The sequence below is a fragment of the Bos javanicus genome, chromosome 15, assembly GCF_032452875.1.
Source record: "Bos javanicus breed banteng chromosome 15, ARS-OSU_banteng_1.0, whole genome shotgun sequence".
In the NCBI taxonomy this organism is placed as follows: Eukaryota; Metazoa; Chordata; class Mammalia; order Artiodactyla; family Bovidae; genus Bos; species Bos javanicus.
In genome coordinates, this window is record NC_083882.1 from 45,869,069 (window position 1) to 45,886,966 (window position 17,898).

The window sequence follows — 17,898 nt, forward strand, 5'->3', positions numbered from 1 at the left end:
ACAGATACTACCTTTATGCAGTGAATTCAGGTTCCTATAGTTCTCCAGCATCACATGCCTGTACAGGTTCTTTACAGCAGGGTCCAGTTGCCCCCACTCTTCTTTGCTGAATTCCACAACCACATCTTCTAATTTCACTGGTTCCTAAAACATTAAGTTCCTATTTAAATAAAGGTCTCCAAAATATCAGTATTACTAGAGAAGAAATGAATTTGGAAAGAATAGGGTAGGTGGTCACAATATATACAAATATACAAAAATAATTGATAGGACAGTGTTGGGAGTTCTAAGTGGTAAAAATCAAGTTACATGAGGGCCTATCAACTTGGTACTCTGTGAGGGCTGCAAAAGGAAAATGAAGGGCCGTCCTAACTCTAGATGAGCTTATATTTTAATTGAAGAGAAAAAACAGTTGGAATAACTGTGGAACAAAAAATTACTATAGAGTACAAATAACTTACACAAAGAGTTCAGAACAGGAAGAGTTTAAGGTAGAATTGTAGGAAATTTGTAATGAAGATGTAGGCTCTGCTAGAAGAGGCAGCATCTCTAATTAGGAAATGCAACCTTTTGATGCCTCATCCTTCAGGTCTCAGAGCCCAGTGTCACTCTGTTAAATACGTTTTTTTTTTTCCTCTGATTACCCAACAAAGTGGCCTTCTTCCTAATCAGTCTACTGGGTTATGTTTATTTTTCTCTGTAATAATTATTACTATCTGCAATTATCTTATTTGCTTGTATTTGTCTGTCTACTTCTACTAGAATATAATCTCCATGAAGGCAGGTGTTTTGTTTTCTGTCATATTCCCAGCCCTTAGAAATGTTAGGTACTGCAAAAATACTTATTATAAAGGTCCTCATCCCATTAGTTGTTGCACTTCTCTGTTCAGCACTCTTAACCTTGTCCTTCTAGGCACCACCAATCACACTGAAATACAAATCACACAAACCGTCCTCTACCTCAGAGCCAGTCTTTGTGAATAAGCTGTCTACATGTGTTCTGCCTACTTCCTCACTTTTCCTCTCCTCAACCCTCAACAATCTGGCCTCTGTTCCCATGCATGCGTATATTTCCTTGACGCTAAGAGAACAGACACTACTCAGCTGTACTTTCCTGAACTTTTGAAGAACTGAAATATGAAATGTACTTGAAAATGCTCATCCTTTGCTTTCGAGGTGACATCATATTGACCTGGTTTTCCTCTACAACTTTGGTCCCTTCATTTCAGTATCCTTTGAGGTTTCTTCTGCTCTTGCCTATTAACTGACATTGCTCAGGATTCTGCCCTTGGCTTTCTTCACTTTGAATTCTAAGCATTCCCTGGGGAGGCCCTATGCCTACAGTTTCAGTTATCATCTACAATCTTGAGGGCATAGATGCACAGAGAATATACAAAATTAAATATTTTCCAAAAAGTGTATCATCAACTAAAATGGGTCCAGTGTCCTGTGGCAGAGTAACAGTCATGCCCTTATGTTTGGCAAAAGTTCAAAGACCAAGAGAGAAAAGGCAGGATGTTTCAATAAAGACTGGAATCCTAATTTACCTGGGATTTGCCTGTTATTAAGTCAGCTTCCATTTTCTCTTTCTTGAAGCTCCCTTTCTGATGTAGGACAGAATCCTTGCAGGTTATACCTGAAGATGAAGAAAACATTAGGGAGAAATATTTTTCCCCAGAGAAACTTCTAATAATTACAGCAGTTTCACCATGCTACTTCAGAAGCTTGAAAAAAATGTCAAGTTCTACCAGCAACCAGAATCTCCAGGGGTGGGGCCCAGATTTTTATTTAATTCTTTATTATGATTTACTTTTTGACTGCACCATGCAGCATGCAGGATCTTAGTTCACTGAACCAGGGATGGAAACCACAACCCCTGCAGTAGAAGCGAGGAGTCTAAACCACTGGACCACTAGGGAAGTCCCTGATCTTATAGTTTTAAAAAGGTCTAAAAGTGATTCTGAGATTCTATCAGGGGTAGAGAACTACTAGATCAGAGAGAAGAGGGAAAATAGTACTTTGAGGCCTCATCTGTGGTTATAGCAGATCAAAAAAATAATAACTATAATCTTGTCAAAACTAAATCCTAATTAAGGCTGAGCCACCACAGGCTGTAATTCTACTGGGAGCTAATGATATTTTACCTAACCAATCACTTCCTCAAAGACATTGGGGATTACTTTGCGCAAGGATTCTTTTCCTCTAAGTTGCTTTGTGTATACTACACACAGACTTAATGACTCTTAAAGACATAAAAATCTTTGCGGCAACCAATTCTGTTCTCCAGCCCTTTGGTGAGACATATATACATATATATATACATACATACATATATATATATACATATATATATATATATATATATATATATATATATGCACCCAAGGGCTAGTTTCTAATGTTACTCCAAGATTCATTACTTACACCACTAATCCTCAAATGTCAGTCTATGGACCAATACTGGTCTGTAAGTATTTCACCCTTATTGATTCAGGGTGAAATAAGAAAAAACAAAAACAATGCAAGAAGTATTTATGAGACCGTTTTGTAAATAAAGGCAAAATTGAGGGGAAAAACCCCCAAAATTTCAGCAACATGCCATTTGAATGTTGCCAGTAAGATTATACTCTGTTAACTTTATTCAGGCCTATAACACTTTGTGAAACCCTGGTCCCATAATTCTTCAGACAGTGACTACTGCATTTTTTAGTCTTGTCATTCTTAGAAATATGCAAGATATATCTTGAAAAGATGCAAAAGCCTTAAATCAACCATCCTCCATTTTATCACTCTCACTGAGTACTGTTTCCTTTCCATAACTCTTTTCCCTCCTGACCGCCTTTCTAAACCTTTACAACTGTGTTCTCTGAAACTCTTATGCCATTCAAAGAAAAATTCACAAATGAATACATTCCCAAGCTCTTTTTATATTCTTTCTCCCTTTTAATTTAAAATGGATCTTGCCCACCAAACACACCTCTTCTCATTCTCCACTACTATGGTCTTGGTAGTTGCTTAGATATAGTCATACTTTCTCCATCCCCACTTCCTCAAAAAGATTTTTTACTTGCTTGACATTTTTAAAATTACTGATTCAATCTCTTCAGCTATGGGTTCAGAGTCAGTTTGGGTCGTTTTGGAAAATTTTCTATTTCATCTAAGTTTTCACAGTGTCCTCTTTGATTTATGCAAGTTTAATAATAATCCCCCTACCTTTATTCCTGATCTCAGTGATTTTAGTCTTTTTTTTTTCTTGATCATTGTAGCTAAACTTTTATCAATATTGCTAATCTTCAACTTTTAAAAATTTTTATAAAGCCTATATTCTTTGTTTTCTGTGTCCACTTAAGTGTCTTTCATCAGCTTAGTGGTTAGCTAGCGATTCCACAGAGATTCCCTTAAATGCTTGAAACAGGGAGAGGAAGCCTGGCGTGCTGCAGTCCATGAGGTTGCAAAGAATTAGACATGACTGAGCGACTGAACTGAACTGTGGAGGGGGGAAAACCTCAAAACCATTCCCTAGCCTTTGTAGATGGGCTGTCTGCACAGGGAATGCCTTCAACATTTAGCCAGATAGTTATCACCTCTGCTTGAGCGGAGCCTGAAGACTGGACAGAGGTGAGAATCAGGGAATCCTCAGGTCTTTTAGAACACATACCCAGCCTCCTAGATCTCTAAGAATTTGTAGGAGCTTTCAAATCCTTTACTCCCTAAAGCACCTTTCCTCCCAATCTTTTTGTTTGTCCCAACTGTTTATTTGCTGTTCTAGGTGGCAGTAGTTAATACAGTTTTCATTAAATGTTTTCAACAAATGCTAGCCAGTAGCCTCTCAGCCCTGAGAGGTCTGTGTATGCTTAGTCACTCAGTTCTGTCCAACTCTTTGCAACCCCATGGACTGTAGCTGCCAGGCTCAGTCCATGGGATTCTCCAGGCAAGAATCCTGGAGTGGGTTGCCATTTCCTCCTCCAGAGGATCTTCCCAACACAGGGATTGAACCCAGGTCTCCTGCATTGCAGACAGATTCTTTACTGTCTGAACCACTATGGAAGCCCTCCTGAGAGATCTAAGTTAAGTAAAAATAAAGGCAAACCCTTTAAGTGGATTCTTCAGGGATCCACAGCACGTTATAAGAAACCAAAAGCCTTTCCCAGTCCTGTATTACCCTGCAACCTCTCATTTCCTTCCCAACTAAACTTCTCAGGAATAGTCTATAATCATTATCACACTCTCACCTCATATTTCATTTTTTTTTTACCCATGTGATAGGCAGAATAATAGGCCCCTTGAAATATTCATGCCCAAACCCTTGGATAGTATGGGAAAAGGGATTCTGTAACATTAAAGATCTTTGAGATGAAGAAATGATTCTGGATTATCTGGGTGGTCTCAATCAAATCACATAGTTCTTGAAAAGCAGAGAACCTTTCCCAGCTGTGGTCAGTGAAACAGAAAGTGAAAGAATGAGTGTGAGCAACTGCATGTGTGCCAGCACACACCGTGACAACAGAATGGAGTGTCAGAGAGATGGCAGTGTGTAAAGAACCCAGTTCACCATGGCCAGTTTGAAGATGGGGGAAAGGGAGCAGGAGACCCAAAAGGAAACTAAGAACTGCTGAAGCCTTGATTTTAGCCCAGACAGACCCACGCTGGACCACTGATCTAACCAACAATTTCAGTCAATTATTTTCAGTACTCATTTTTATAAGACTTTTTTTGGTTGCAACAGTGTTCAACAATCCCTTCTTTCAGATTTCTTCTTTCTTAGCTCAAGACACCAATCTTGCCTGGTTCTTTGACTTTCTGGATTACCTTTCTAGCCTGCTTACCTTATTTTGAGTTTTCTTATTTTTCTCAGTCCTTCATTTTATTTACTTTTTAGATAAAGACTAAATATAACTCCAACACCTATATCATCACTGTTTCTAATTAATAATTCTTAGTCAAATATCCAGTCAATTGCCTCACATGTTTGTTATAAGGTCCACACATTCACATGATCAGTTACATATCTTTCATGTTTCTTTTAATCTCTAAATCCCTCTTCCAGGCCCCTCCCTACTTCCTTAGAATTTTGTTCTAGAAACTGGATTGTCTTGCAGTTTGTGACAAATTAGATTTTACTAATGGCACTCCCATGGTATAGTTTAACACGTTCCTCTATCCTCGATCTATGTTTTCTCTAATGGTAGTTGAAGCTATGTGTGTGCTCAGTCGCTCAGTCATGTCTGACTCTGTAATCCCATGGGATGTAGCCCACCAGGCTCCTCTGTCCAGGAGATTTTACAGGCAAGAATACTGGAGTGGGTTGCCATTTCTTCCTCCAGGGAGTTATATCTATACCAACTCTTAAATACTGGTCTTCCTAAGAATCTGTATTTCTTCTACTCCTGTTCATACCTATAAGTTTACATATTTTTCCTTCTTGATTTTAGTGCAAAAAGACCCACTAATTTACAGACATTTAGGACTATAATTCATATTGTTTTAAGTAATAAAATTAATGGTAACATGTTATAGCAGCAACAAAAACTACTAAACTTCTACTAAAATGGCTTCAACATTAAAGCCAAATTGTTAATTACATATTAGATGGTTCATTGTGGCTGTCGCACAAAGACCTCAAATTCAATGTGTCACATAATTAATATATCAATCTCTCTTCCAACAAAATCTGTTATTTAACACCCCATTCATGCAAGCCAGAACATTTATCCCATTCACAGATAATATGTAAATCCTTCAGGTTCAGTCTCCTGTTTTCCCAATGCTTCCTTATTCTCTAACACTTGATCTACTACAATAGCTCCTAACTGGTTTTCCTATTTTCAGAGCTCTCAGTGCTGTCCTTTATTGCAGATGTTAATAAACTATTCCTATAAAGATCCAGATTATAAATATTTTATTTTGGCTTTGCAGGCCATACAGTCTCTGCTATAACAATCAACTCTAGTCATAGCAGGAAAGCAGCTATAGACAAAATGTAAACAAATGGGATGTACCCGTGTTCCAATAAAAATTTATTTCCAAAAACAGCTGGCCTGTGGTCATGGTCTGCTGACCCCTGCTCTACAATGAAACCAACAGAGTGTTTTTGAAAGGCAAATCAAATTGTTTTACTCCCCTACTCAATCTCTGAGTTCTCAGTTCAGCCTTCCTAGTATAGTAAAGTTCTTTATGATCTGGCCCTTGACACCATTCAGCTTCAGAAAAAGTTACTATGCTAAGTGAAATAAGTCAGACTGAGGAACACAAATACTCTATGATATCACTTACATGTGGAATCTAAAAAATACAACAAACTACTGAATATAACAAAAGACAAACAGACTCACAAACTAGTGGTTACCAGTGGGAAGAGGGAATAGGGGAGTAAAGGGGTAGAGAATTAATAGGTAAAAATTATTATGTATAAAATAAGCTACAATGATATATTATACAACAGAAGGAATATAGCCAATATTTTATAATGACTATAAATGGAGTATAATCTTATAAAATTGTGAATCACTATATTGGAAGGACTGATACCGAAGTTGAAGATCCAGTACTCTGGCCACCTGATGCAAAAAGTGAATTCACTGGAAAAGACCCTGATGCTGGCAAAGATTGAGGGCAGGAAGAGAAGGGAGTGAGAGAGAATGAGACGGCTGGATAGTATAGCAAACTCTGGGAGACTGTTAAAGGTCAGGGGAGCCTGGCATGCTGCAGTCCACAGGGTTGCAAAGAGTCAGACACAACTTAGGGACTAAACAATAACATATCATAAATCTCCCACTTATATAATATTGTACATCAACTATATACAAATAAAAAAATTTTTAAGATAATTTTTCCTCATATGGGAGAGGGTCAACTATTCTACCTCCAATTTTCTATATTCTCACCTTCATCTTCAAGCATATCAATCACATCCTGTATGAGGCTCACCACTTCTTTGCTATTCTTCGGATGTTGTAAATTCACCCAAGTCCTGACTTCTTCAGGGAGAATTGTCAGGAACTGCTCCAGCACCAATAGCTCTAGAATCTGCTTCTTTGTATGAATTTCTGGTCTCAGCCACTGAAGACTGAGCTCCCAAAGTTGGCTCAGGGCTTCACGAGGCCCAGACACTTCCAAATACTGGAAATGCCTGAATTTCTGACGAGAGGCTTCACAGTCATCTGTCTCCATGACTGCGATGGTTTCCTGCTGCCAAGACGTATCTGCTCTCAGGACCGCACTTTGTTCATGAGGAGTCAGGTTATGAGGCTTTGAGATAGTCATCAGCTTGCTCAAAGGCTGCATCCTCCTCCACAGAACTCCCACTGCAGTTCAAATTTGTCTTACCAGAAGATTCTAATAATTCTCAGGCTGGGGCTAAGCACTTGTGTACAATGTATATATGCAGTGAGAAAAGTTCCAGGAGCTTCAGACACACAGCCAATATTCAGGTAACTGAGAAACTAGGGAAAAAAAAAAAAAAGACATAAATGAGATCTAGGCCAAAAAGTATATTCCCAGACTATAATAATTAAAAGTTTTCATTTGTTAGGATTTGCTATGAACCAGTCTGCAATGTGCAACAGGGAGATCTTAGGCTCAACCCAGCATTCAAGACTTGTAAGTCTACCACACATCATATTTGGCGCCAGCTACTAAGAAGGCTACTAGACAGAAAACAAAGCTTGCTAGCAGAGGACTGAGGAACTAGAATTTTTCTTCAGTGGGAGTTCCCACAGAGTATAGCTCAAGTGCAAGGCAATGTGGCCCATGCAGGTTGGGCAGAAAGCATCTTGACTGAAAGGTTCCTTCCACAGGACCAATATCTAACAACTCTACAAGTGAAGCTCTCAGAGCTCCCCAAAAGAGCATGCCTGATTATAAGAGTCACTACAGTCAGAGAAGTTCAGATCCAACTTTCCATCTGGTTTACAGTTCTCCCAGTCCAGATGCAATTTACCATTCAGGAGTCATGTTTATTGTAAGCCACTAGGCTAGTGGTTCTCAGGTGCAATTCTGCCAACACAGAAAATCTGGCAATGCCTGGAGACAGTTCTGATTGTCACAAGTGGGGGCTGTTACTGGCATCTAGTGGGTATAGCAGGGAAGCTGCTAAACACCCTGCAGTGCACATACATCCCCTTATAAAAAATAATTATCCAGCCCCAAATGTCAATACTTCTGAAGTTAAGAAACCCTGATATAGTCAATATATAGTAGTTAAGAGTACACACTTTGGAGTCGTAGACATGAGGTTAAATCCAGACTGTACTAGTTACTACATGTATGAACCTGAGCAAATTGTTTCGCCAAAGTCTGAGTTTTCTCAACTGTAAATGAATGTAACCAAATCTGTCTGATTGAATTATAGGGATTAAAAGAACACTCACCTCACTTCTCAGCAGATAGTAAGCATTCAATAGATTATCATATATTATCATATACAACACAGATATGTCTGCCTATAAGTATACCTTAGAATCTGGCCAAAAGTTTATGTATAAAAGTATTTCCTGACCTCATCTACTGGCAATGTCCACCTGAATAGATCAATCAACATTCAAGTAAGGATTAATAAACAAAGTAGGAGAAGGATATATGAAGGCCTTTGAAATGATGGTGCAATAGAAGGAAAAATACACAATGCGAAAGAGGACAAGAAAACATTTTAGGATACGACATTCCAGGGGGGAAAAGAAAACGAGTTTGGAAATAAGCAGAATCCATAAGACTTAAGGCATAAGAAAACATGCTCCAGTTGATAGTTATTTTCCACGAAGGCAGAAATGAACAATTCTGATACTGATATACACTGTGCTGGAACTGAATAATAAGTAAATGGAGTGCAGTTTCTGAGAGCCAGGTTTCTCAATGTTTGAGTGGGAGTTTTCAGATAACCAAGGGAAGGAGGCCAAATGATCCATGTGGTAATGAATTAGAGCTGGAGATATCAGTATGAACTTATGTTTAGCTTAATACAGTTAAAGAAGGTTACATATAGAAATATTTACAGATATATGACTATATAGGGGTTAGTATACACACATATATTTCCTTGCTCTGTCAGCAGAGTAGGCATAGAAGAACCCTTAACTCCCAGATCTTGGTTTCTAAAACCATTCTTCAATAAGAGGAACCAGAGTTCCATGGACAAATGGATGTTTTGAGGACTGGGGTAGTGAAAGGTTGTTGCTGAAAGACCTGGGGGTTCTTGGCCTCTGGAGGAGAATTCAATCCAGGGCCAGAGACAAGGCTTGATCTCTCAGAGCTTTTGTGTAAGTTTTACTAAAGTCTAAAGGAGATAGAGAAAACTTCTGACACAGACATCAGTAGGCTAGTCTTCAGCTGGATGTTATATAGTCACTAGCAGTCTGTCAATGAAAGAAAGGAATGTCTTAAAACTCAGAATGGCACCAGGCCCCTCATCCATAAAATGCATTTTGGGATAATCTTGGCACCAGATGATTCATCCTGGGCCATAAAACGATTGACTTGAATCTTGTGGATGGGCAGATTACCATACAAATAGTTTCGTTTACATAGATTAGGGGAACAATATCTGAGTATAACATACTGGTTTGTCAAGTAGGTTCTGAGCCATTAGGCGGAAAGGACTTGAGGACAGAGTCTGGGGTAAATGCATAGGATATTAGCATAGCTTAAGAGAAATATTTCCATAAGAAAAACGCATTGGTTAACTCACGGTGTGAGAATAGTTAACTTCAGGTGAAACCAGGTGTCATTATGGCAACACATTATTTTAAGAGAAACCTCCTTTTAAATTTGTATAGAGAAGGAAAAAATACACTAGTTTGTTTCCTCCTGCCGCTTAAGAGAGATAAAAACGTCTTACACTTGCAGCCTATTTCCTCCATTTGGAGACCCCTGGCCTTCCTGCCTGTTACCCTCTCAGTAGGAAATATATAAGATGAGTCTGGCACATCTTAAAGTGCCAGAAAGAAAAGAAATGCTCAGAAACAAAACAAAACACATTTACAGCTCCCAATGGCCAAAGCTGGAGCAGCATGAACAAGTGAATGAAGTAATACTGGATTATAACGCAAACTATAAAATAAATACCCTTAAGCCACACTAATATACATGACTGAATCAACCAATAAGTGTGGAAGAATACACAAATCTCCCACGAGAAGAATTCCAAATATTTACGTACTCAGCCCTCCAGGAGGTAGCGCATAACTCTCCATTGAGTGTGGGCTCTTTGTAGTGATTTCCTTCCAAAAGAGTACACTATGGAGAGGGAGAAAAGTGCATTTATAGTGGAGAAAGGGCTTCCCTGGTGGCTCAGACAGCAAAGAATCTGCCTGCAATGCAGGCAACCTGTGTTCAATCCCTAGGTTAGAAAAATCCCCTGGAGAAGGGAATAGCTACCCACTCCATTCTTGCCTGGAGAATTCCATGGACAGAGGAGCCTGGTGGGCTATAGTCTCTGGGGTTGCAAACAATCAGACATGACCAAGCAACTAACACACACACAGGAGAAACCTCACAAACGCTATTTCAACCAGGTGACGAAGGGTAACATCAATAGTGGTAAGTCACATTGACAGTATGTTTCCTTGAGACAATGTGGTGGAAATAGCACTTTTCTCTCTGTGATCTCCCTTCTCTAAACCAATAACTCCAATCTAATCATGAGAAAAATAATCAGACAAATTCTAATAGATGGGCTTCCTTTAAAATACCTGACTTATACTCCTCAAAATTGTAAAGGTCATTAAAGGCAAGTTTGAGAAACTGTTATAGCCAAGGAGCTTAACGATATAAAACAAATAAACAAAATATGGCATCCTGGCTGGGACCACGGATGAGAAAAAAGATATTAGGTAAAAACTAAAGAAATATGAATAGAGTATGGGCTTCAGTTAATGTATCAATATTATTTCATTAATTGAAATATAATAAATAGTATTTCATTATCCCATTAATTGAAACAGGTGTACCATACTAATTTGTCACTAATAGAGGAAATGGTTTGGGTATATGGAAACTGTACTTTCCTGTAAATGTAAAATTGTTCTAAAACACAATCTTTATTTAAAAAAATAAGAAGACATTTGCCTGATGTCTACAGATTCAAAAGGATGTATTGTAACAAAAGAGAATTAAAAATCCTGTTGGTAAAACAGGAATGAGATGAAAGTAAGTATCAAAGTAGATTAGCAGACTTAAAATCTTGATTGGAAGCAGTAGAAAGCAGAAGTGATACTTCATCGAACCAATGATATGACAGAAAAGCCTAAAAATGTCTCCCAAAATATGGAGGAAAAGGGAGAAAAAAAATTTACGGTAAAAAATAAAACAGGAGAAAAAAATTTCAAATCAAAGTGATCCATGCACATGGCAAAAGGAAAACAATCAAATGGCGCATGAGAACTTTTATGATAAAAATCAACCATTTCCATCTTACCTTAATTTCTATGTCCAGATTTACTCCACAGAAGTGGTTTTTTTTTTTTTTTTTTAACTGATGAAAGCTTTTATGTTTTTTTCTTTGAGTTACGGGGGATTTCTTTCACTTTGAAGAATTTATTTTTATGAAGAAACAAAAAATGTTTCTACTAGTCACTTTAAATTTATACACTATTCCTTACTGATGGTTCTCTTCCCATAGCATTGTGCTTGTACAGTTACAATATCATTTCAAATTTCTCTGAAGATTTTCCTGTTTCCTAAATTCCCTTTGATTCTGTGATCAAGGTTTTTAATCATCATGGTTTTTAGACATCTAGTGTTCCCCAGTTTTCTGCTCATATTTAAGAATAAAGCGTTAGGTTGATTATTCTAGATTGTCATATGAATTTCTACTTCTTCTGTATCAATAGACTGGTTTCCTAATGGGTATTTGCCCTGAATGGGAGACTTACCGAGAGCTATGTGAATATCTTGTCACCCTGCTTATTTAACCTAAATGCAGAGTATATCATGAGAAATGCTGGGCTGGATGAAGCACAAGCTGGAATCAAGATTGACAGCAGAAATATCAATAACCTCAGATATGCAGATGACATCGCCCTTACGGCAGAAAGTGAAGAAGAACTAAAGAGCCTCTTGATGAAAGTGAAAGAGGAGACTGAAAAAGCTGGCTTAAAACTCAACATTCAGAAAACGAAGATCATGACATCTGTTCCCATCACTTCATGGCAAATAGATGGGGAAGCAATGGAAACAATGACAGACTTTATTTTTGGGGGGCCCCAAAATCACTGCAGATGGTGACTGCAGCCTTGAAATTAAAAGATGCTTGGTCTTTGGAAAAAAATCTATGACCAATCCAGGCAGCATATAAAAAAGCAGAGACACCACTTTGCCAACAAAGATCCATATAGACAAAGCTATGTTTTTTCCAGTAGTCATGTACGAATGTGAGTTGGACCATAAAGAAGGCTGAGCACCAAAGAATTGATGCTTCCGTACTGTGGTGCTGGAGAAGACTCTTGAGAGTCCCTTGGACAGCAAGGAGATCCAACCAGTCAATCTGCAAGGAAACCAGTCCTGAATTAGACTGGTTGCTGAATTGGACTGATGCTGAAGTTGACACTCCAATACTTTGACCACCTGATGCAAAGAACTAACTCCTTTGAAAAGACCCTGATGCTGGGAAAGACTGAAGGCAGGAGGAGAATGGGACGACAGAGGATGAGATGGTTGTATGGCATCACTGACTCAATGGACATGAGTTTGAGTAAACTCTGGGAGTTGGTGATGGACAGGGAGGCTTGGTGTGCTGCAGTCCATGGGGTTGCAAAGAGTTGGATGCGACTGAACTGAACTGATATGAATATCAGTGAGACATACACATTGGCAGGCTTTGATTTAGGGTGAGAGGAGGAGCTGGCTGTCAAGCTATGGGCTCCCTACACAACAGAGTGAAAAGATTTTACTATAAAAAATGTCAACACCAAAGCTAAAAGTCTTTGTTATCCTCAGATGGTTTATTCAATTTATTTAGGAAAGAACCTTTTGTGGGAAGAAGGTGCTGGAGCTAAACTGCTTCTCTATGCATGTGAAAAGAGGGCTGGGAGTTTGGGGAGATAACTGGAATAGATGTTTCACATGTAACCCTTCACTCAATCCCTATCTTCTTTTTGACTCGGCCTGCCTGCCCTGTTGAAAGTTTAGGATTCACACAGGCAGATGAGTTTCCACCTTCACTGTGGTCACCTCCTAGCATATTCTAAGTGGTAGCCTTTGCTAAACTGTTTCTTTAAACCATATTTTCACTGTCTTGTAGAAATATTTGAAACCATTTATATACTCATTAAGATCCCCATTAAATGGGGACACAGTGCAAAGTGGATCAACTAAGGAAAGATTCTTTGATCCAACACAAACCTTCTCCAAAACTTTAGGAATGTACGGGTTTATTAAAAAAAAAAAAAAAAAGTTCCAAGTGCTGAAGAGGTACCACTCACTGAGTTTCAGCAGAAGAATGAACTATGGGCCCAGACACTTTAAGAATTAATAATATACAAGGAGAAAAAAGAAGAAACAGTTCACAGATCACATGTTAAAAACAAAAACCAAGGGAGCATTAAAAAAAAAAAAGTAAATTTAACAAGAATATCCATTGTAATGATAAATGCACTGAGTAAAAATTTAACTCAATTACATAAAAACTCAAGAGACATCCAATAGAACTCCAAAGCTTAAAGGGATGATTACAAAAATAACAAGCAAATGTAAACAATAAAATATGCAGGCATAAACTGAATTAAGATATATATTGAATTGAAAGCTCAAATGAATGAAATTAGACAAGGAGGAAAACTTTTAAATGATTGAAGGCACAACTCATGACATTATGACTACTACTATCTGTATCAAATCACATAACTGAAATATATTTATAGCAAAACTTTCAGACAAGAGAGGTGATCAATAATAGCACAATATAAATAGGAGACTAAGACAACTTTTTCAGTCCTTAGCAAATAAACTAAAATTAACAGCACAGTGGACATGAATATGCTTACTTTGATATATAAAACCAGACAGAATGTAATTTCTATTCAAGCTTTTATGAGAATGCTTTAAAAAGCCGCTACTTATTATGGTACCAAAACTCTTCAATAAACAAAAGGTAAACAAAAGTTGTACAAACTACATTTATTATCAGAATGAAAACTAGCTCTTAACACCATGTAGAAATAGAAAAAACAATTTCAACTACTTTGAAATTTAACTTTTGCTTCTAAAACACAACTCAAATTAATTAAAAAACACTTCAAACACCGCACTTCAAAATCTATATAGCACAGCTCAAGTTCTACTGTTAGGAAATAGTGAAGCTTTACATATATAATTAAACAAGAATGAGATGAACTACACATTCAACTCAAAGAGAGAAAAAGCATCAAAATACACTAGGGATTTATAGATTAAAAATTAATAAATTACTCAGTATAAATAATTATAGAGCTACGAGGGCAGGTTAGAGATGCTCAGGATGACATGCTGGCTCTTGAAGATTTCAAAGGAGGAACAGTCTGGATGATAAACGGACCAAGGTACCGCCATGACTGCAAATAGCTTAAGTGGTCTGTTTAAGGGACGAGCAATGGAATAGTCAAGAACTGTTGAAGTTTAAACTCTAAAGTACTAAACAGACACCTTTAAGGACGATGGTTAACTCAGGATGAAGAGTTAAGGCGCTAAGCCAGTAACTCTAAAGGAAGGGCGCAGTAAGGCGCAGGTGACAGGAATCTGGGAGTTAGATTAAATAGCCAGCTGACACAAGTTCAAATGATTTTACAGCGTCAAGGAACTGGAACAGACGCTAATTATGAGGAATAGGTAGTATCTGTAAGAAGGGTTGTTTTTAATCCAATACGTCATAGGCAGAGCAATACCCCGAGGTAAGGAGAATCTTATCTTCCGAGATTAGCTTGTAAAAAGGAGCATAAAGCAGTGTGTCAATAAGCATTTGAAAAGAGAATGCTTACAAAAGCCGCTATTTTATTAAGGTACCAAAAAATTCTTCAATAAACAAAAAGTAAATAAAAGTTGTACAAACCAAGTTTATTACCAGAATGAAGACTAGATCTTAACACCAAGTAGAAATAGAAAAAACAATCTCAACTACTTTGAAATTTAACTTTTGCTTCTAAAATACAACTCAAATTAAAAACACTTCAAACATTGCACTTCAAAATCTATATAGCACAGCTCCAGTTCTACTGTTAGGCAATGGCGAAGCCTTACGTATATAAACAAGCGCTGTACAGCCATCACCATTAAAGCGTTTCCATAGTGTCAAAAAAATAAATAAACAAGAATGAGATGAATTACACATTCAACTCTAAAGTGAGAAAAAATAGGGATTTATAGATTAAAAATTAATAAATTACTCATTATATTTACTACTAAATATAAAATTACTAAGTTACTTTCAGCGCGTGGCCAGGAATTACTGAGAAAGCAAGGCAAGTTGGAATGAATTTTCCTCCATTGATCTGGAATCCACGACTCACTCCAAAATCAAGCTGCGCATGCGCAAGATATATTTACCAGGGTAAGCGCCTGGAGACCGCCCGCATCGCAGAACTGAAGGGGAGACAGGGGATCTGGACGTGGAACCTAGCCTTGCCCACCCATACCCTGCTTACTTCTCTCCCACGCGCTGACTTCCTTCCACAGCCCAGGCCTCCACCCCTGTCTGGTCGCGCCCTCCTCCAGCGTCTCTAGCAGAAACTGCAGAGCTGGAATCCGAGCAACTGCAAACAAACCGGAGGCCCGTGCGTTCCGCCTGGATGCCTTCTAGCGAGATTCCCAATTCCACTCACCCGCCTCCTCACTGCCCGCTGAGCCGCGTGATACCTGCAAGTACCGCTCCCAGCCAGGGCTGGGTTCAGTCACACCCAGGAGCCACTTCAGAGGAGCCGCACAAGTCGCCCGCCCGGTCGGGGAAGGGAGCTTGCGTTGGTAAACACTCCAGAACTGAAGTACCGTGGGTCACACTTGACCGTTACTCGCCGGCGCCGGTTCCGTACCTCTTAAATTCCAGGAGCAGGCCGGCACAACTGCACATGCTCACCAGGCTTGGCTGAAGCCCCCAGCAGCACCCGCGACCCATTTGTAAAGTTGATCAGGGGGTGGGGCCTCTCCCAGACCCGCCCCCTTCCCAGGCCCCTCCCACTTTGTAGTCTTGAGTCCGACTGTAGGGCCTAGAACCGAGGGCCGTCCTTACGGTAGGTGGGAAAACGGCTTATCAAACTTCTGTGCCTTCCTCCATCTACATCTAAAACTGGCGGATATCTTTCTTACACGTTTTCACTGCCCCACCTACTCATCTCCCCTTTCTTCTGGAATCAAAAAGCAGTCAGGAATTTGTAGATTGTCAAGATACGAGAAGGGGTAGTTTCATGGGCTATGTGTCATGGATATTTGTTAGTTTTAGGCTTCTGATCATTTGAATAACCTTTCTATAATTATAGTCTTCTGTTGAGTGTTGTGGAGAGTTAGAGTCTGTCTCTGTCCATAGAAATTGAATACATCTGATATTAAATGCCTTGGTCTGCATTGGAGTTAGGACTTAATCAATTAGATATACCCAGTCTAGACTGTAAATTAAGAGCTAGTGACGTTAAAAAGGAAGAGCATCAGTTCCTTTGCTTTTTAAAAAACAGACTTTATTTTTTAGGTCAGATTTAGAGTTAATGAAAAAATGAGAAGCTATAGTACAGTGTACGTGAACCGTGAACTTCCAGATGTTCAAGCTGGATTTAGAAAGGCAGAGGAACCAGAGATCAAATTGCCAACATCCGCTGGATCATCAAAAAAGCAAGAGAGTTCCAGAAAATATCTACTTCTGTTTTATTGACTATGCCAAAGCCTTTGACTGTGGAGATCACAATAAACTGTGGAAAATTCTGAAAGAGATGGGAATACCAGACCATCTGACCTGCCTCCTGAAAAATCTGTATGCAGGTCAAGAAGCAACACTTAGAACTAGACATGGAACAACAGACTGGTTCCAAATCAGGAAAGTAATACGTCAAGGCTGTATGTTGTCACCCTGCTTATTTAATTTATATGTGGTTCCAAATAGGAAAAGGAGTACGTCAAGGCTGTATATTGTCACCCTGCTTATTTAACTTATATGCAGAGTACATCATGAGAAACGCTGGGCTGGAGGAAGCTGGAATCCAGATTTCCGGGAGAAATATCAATAACCTCAGATATGCAGATGACACCACCCTTATGGCAGAAAGTGAAGAGGAACTAAAAAGCCTCTTGAAGAAAGTGAAAGAGGAGAGTGAGAAAGCTGGTTTAAAGCTCAACATTAAGAAAACTAAGATCATTCCATCATTTCATGGCAAATAGATGGGGAAACAATGGAAACAGTGTCAGACTTTATATTTTTGGGCTCCAAAATCACTGCAGATAGTGACTGCAGCCAGAGAATGCAATGGCACCCCACTCTCGTACTCTTGCCTGGAGAACCCCAGGGATGGGGAACCTGGTTGGCTGCCGTCTATGGGGTCGCACAGAGTTGGACACAACTGAAGTGACTTAGCAGCAGCAGCAATGACTGCAGCCATGAAATTAAAAGACGCTTACTCCTTGGAAGGAAAGTTATGACCAGCCTAGACAACATATTAAAAAGCAGAGACATTACTTTGCCAACAAAGATCCATCTAGTCAAGGCTATAGTTTTTCCAGTAGTCATGTATGGATATGAGAGTTGGAGTATAAAGAAAGCTGAGTGCTGAAGAATTGATGCTTTTGAACTGTGGTGTTGGAGCTTCAACCTCAGCATTAGTCCTTCTAATGAATATTCAGGACAGATTTCCTTGCAGATTGACTGGTTGGATCTCCTTGCTGTCCAAGGGACTCTCAAGAGTCTTCTCCAGCACCACAGTACGGAAGCATCAATTCTTTGGTGCTCAGCCTTCT

At 38.9% G+C, this 17,898-nt stretch overlaps 1 protein-coding gene across 5 annotated transcripts in view; it reads right to left on the reverse strand.

The window, feature by feature from the left end:
• The window catches only part of ZNF215 (zinc finger protein 215), a 40,067-nt gene that overhangs the window by 12,675 nt on the left and 9,494 nt on the right, over positions 1–17,898 (reverse strand). Inside the window, exons 1-4 of one of the 5 annotated variants that reach the window (XM_061380546.1) lie at positions 15,993–16,274; positions 6,885–7,442; positions 1,548–1,636; positions 12–144 (exon numbers count right to left, since the gene is read on the reverse strand). In XM_061380546.1, the coding sequence (XP_061236530.1) occupies positions 12–144; positions 1,548–1,636; positions 6,885–7,284 (622 nt within the window). In that variant the 5' untranslated portion in view covers positions 7,285–7,442; positions 15,993–16,274. Of the gene's footprint in view, positions 1–11; positions 145–1,547; positions 1,637–6,884; positions 7,443–15,608; positions 16,275–17,898 lie in introns of those variants that run through there. The other 4 variants (XM_061380545.1, XM_061380543.1, XM_061380542.1 and 1 more) reach the window with 4 other exon arrangements.